The 1,945-nt window shown below is 41.6% G+C and overlaps 1 protein-coding gene across 1 annotated transcript in view; it reads left to right on the forward strand.

Moving 5' to 3' along the window:
- Nucleotides 1-1,945, forward strand: part of LOC102204603 (E3 ubiquitin-protein ligase RNF123-like) — a 20,787-nt gene that overhangs the window by 2,738 nt on the left and 16,104 nt on the right. Inside the window, exons 5-8 of the mRNA XM_013912875.1 lie at nt 781-854; nt 957-1,054; nt 1,203-1,257; nt 1,528-1,613. Coding sequence (XP_013768329.1) covers nt 781-854; nt 957-1,054; nt 1,203-1,257; nt 1,528-1,613 — 313 coding nt within the window. The remainder of the gene's footprint in view (nt 1-780; nt 855-956; nt 1,055-1,202; nt 1,258-1,527; nt 1,614-1,945) is intronic.

The raw sequence follows: 1,945 nt of genomic DNA on the forward strand, positions 1-1,945 counted from the left end.
ACACACACACACACACACACACTCGGATACAATTCATGAAATCTAAAAACAAACATCAACGTTTTAATCATGTAAAACTTTTTTCATTTGTTTTTTAACTGTAAATTTTCATTTTGTTCATTTTTAACCTTATTTTTCTATATTTTTTTCCTGTTTAATAATCTGCAAAAATGAATTTTGGGTGTGTGTTTATAAATAGTCAGATTGTTTTGTTTTTAAACATATTTTTTATATAACACATTTTAAAATGCAACCCGTTTCTTTTTGGTGATTTCTTATTTCTGTGATTGTCTCTGGGGAAAAAATCTGATTTATTGTAGGCGTAGTTTTGACTTTAAGTCCGATTCTTTTTCTATCTAACTTTTTGTTTTTATTCTGTTTTTGAATCTTGGTTCATGCTGTAGGAAGATTTTTTTTTTTTATAGTCGTGGACTTCTTTGACTTTTATGTTTCAGGGTTTTTTTAGGATGTAGTTCTTTCTCTTGTCTTTTTTACAAACTGTTGTACTTCCCAAAATAGTTTTTTAATAATTGTTATTTTTCTTTTTTTTGATAAATATTTGTTGGGTTTGTTTCTAACTGAATGACTGTGCTGTGATTACCTGATGTGAGAGTCGTGTGCTGGTGTTTTTCTGTGTAACGAGTCTGATCTCTGTGTCAGTGAACGAAGTTTAAATGGAAAAATCAGACTGAGCTGAAAGGAGGAAACGATAATGAAAAACTCTGAGAATAAAATCTTTTCTGTCCCTTTGTCGTCTTTTCCTGCCGCTCTGGGTTTCAGGAAGCCTCTGGGCTTCCAGGATCTACCTGCTCACCTGGAGAAGCTGCTGTCTGAGGACACGCCTACGGAGGACGGTAAGGCTGGAAGCGTCTGTCTGCCTTTAAAACCAAACCTTATGTTCTGTGACTCAGAACGAGCTCAAATGTCTGATAACACCGTCACCTGAACCTGTGCAGGTCAGGCTGTGGACGGTCGTCTGGGTCCTCAGCCCGTTGTCCTCGATCACACCAGCGGCTTTGAAGGACTCCTGTTTGTAGACGACGACCTGCTGGGGGTGAGACACGCCGGAGACCATAAACCAGTGAAACCAGTCAAAGTTTGGACACGTGGCTGATGTTTGTCCAGACTTTTGATTGGTACTGTAGAAAAACACTTCCTATGTGTGATAAGTGTGTAAGTGTGATGAATTTCTCTGCATTCAGGTCATCGGCCACAGCAACTTCAGCTCCATCCGAGCGACCACCTGTGTTTATAAAGGTACGTTGTCTTAGAAAAAGCTTTGACTTTTGGGTTTGTGCTGAACTGACTCAGTAAATATGACACACAACAAAAATGAGCCCTGAAACAAAAAACTGTCACAGGAAGTGTGACCTTCTCTGCAGATGTGCGTGCTTTTCACAATAAAAGTGCAGTTTAGAAAGGTCGTCTGATCTGGTTTTCCTGTATTATTGTCGACCTTCCAATATAAAGCACCCTGAGGCGACTGTTGTGATGTGGAGAATGATTTTGGGCTGTTTCTGTCTGCAGGGAAGTGGGCCTACGAGGTGCTGATCTCCTCTCAGGGTCTGATGCAGATAGGCTGGTGTACCCTTAGCTGTCGCTTCAATCAGGAGGTATACACACACCTTGATGATGAACCCTGTAAAGGCCTTGACACGGCGCATGTTGTGGGGGGAAAACAAAACATGAAACTCGACTGGGAACTGGGGCCCGTTCTTCGTACGTCGCTTACTACATCCAAGATCAAATGACACATCCAAGATCAAATCATCGCGCTAACCGTGAGCTCGCTAATCCGGTTCCCCGAACACACCTGCTGTTGACGATTACTACAGCTGGATGAAGTAATGCGCGATCACTGGGTGCCGTAAAAGGGGCTACGCATCGATAGCAGAAACAGTGATCGGCAAGCCTCTGATTGGTCGGCGAAAATGTCGAAGGAGCG

This window comes from Pundamilia nyererei, unplaced genomic scaffold (genome assembly GCF_000239375.1).
Source record: "Pundamilia nyererei isolate P.nyererei 1_Seehausen unplaced genomic scaffold, PunNye1.0 scaffold00105, whole genome shotgun sequence".
In the NCBI taxonomy this organism is placed as follows: domain Eukaryota; kingdom Metazoa; phylum Chordata; class Actinopteri; order Cichliformes; family Cichlidae; genus Pundamilia; species Pundamilia nyererei.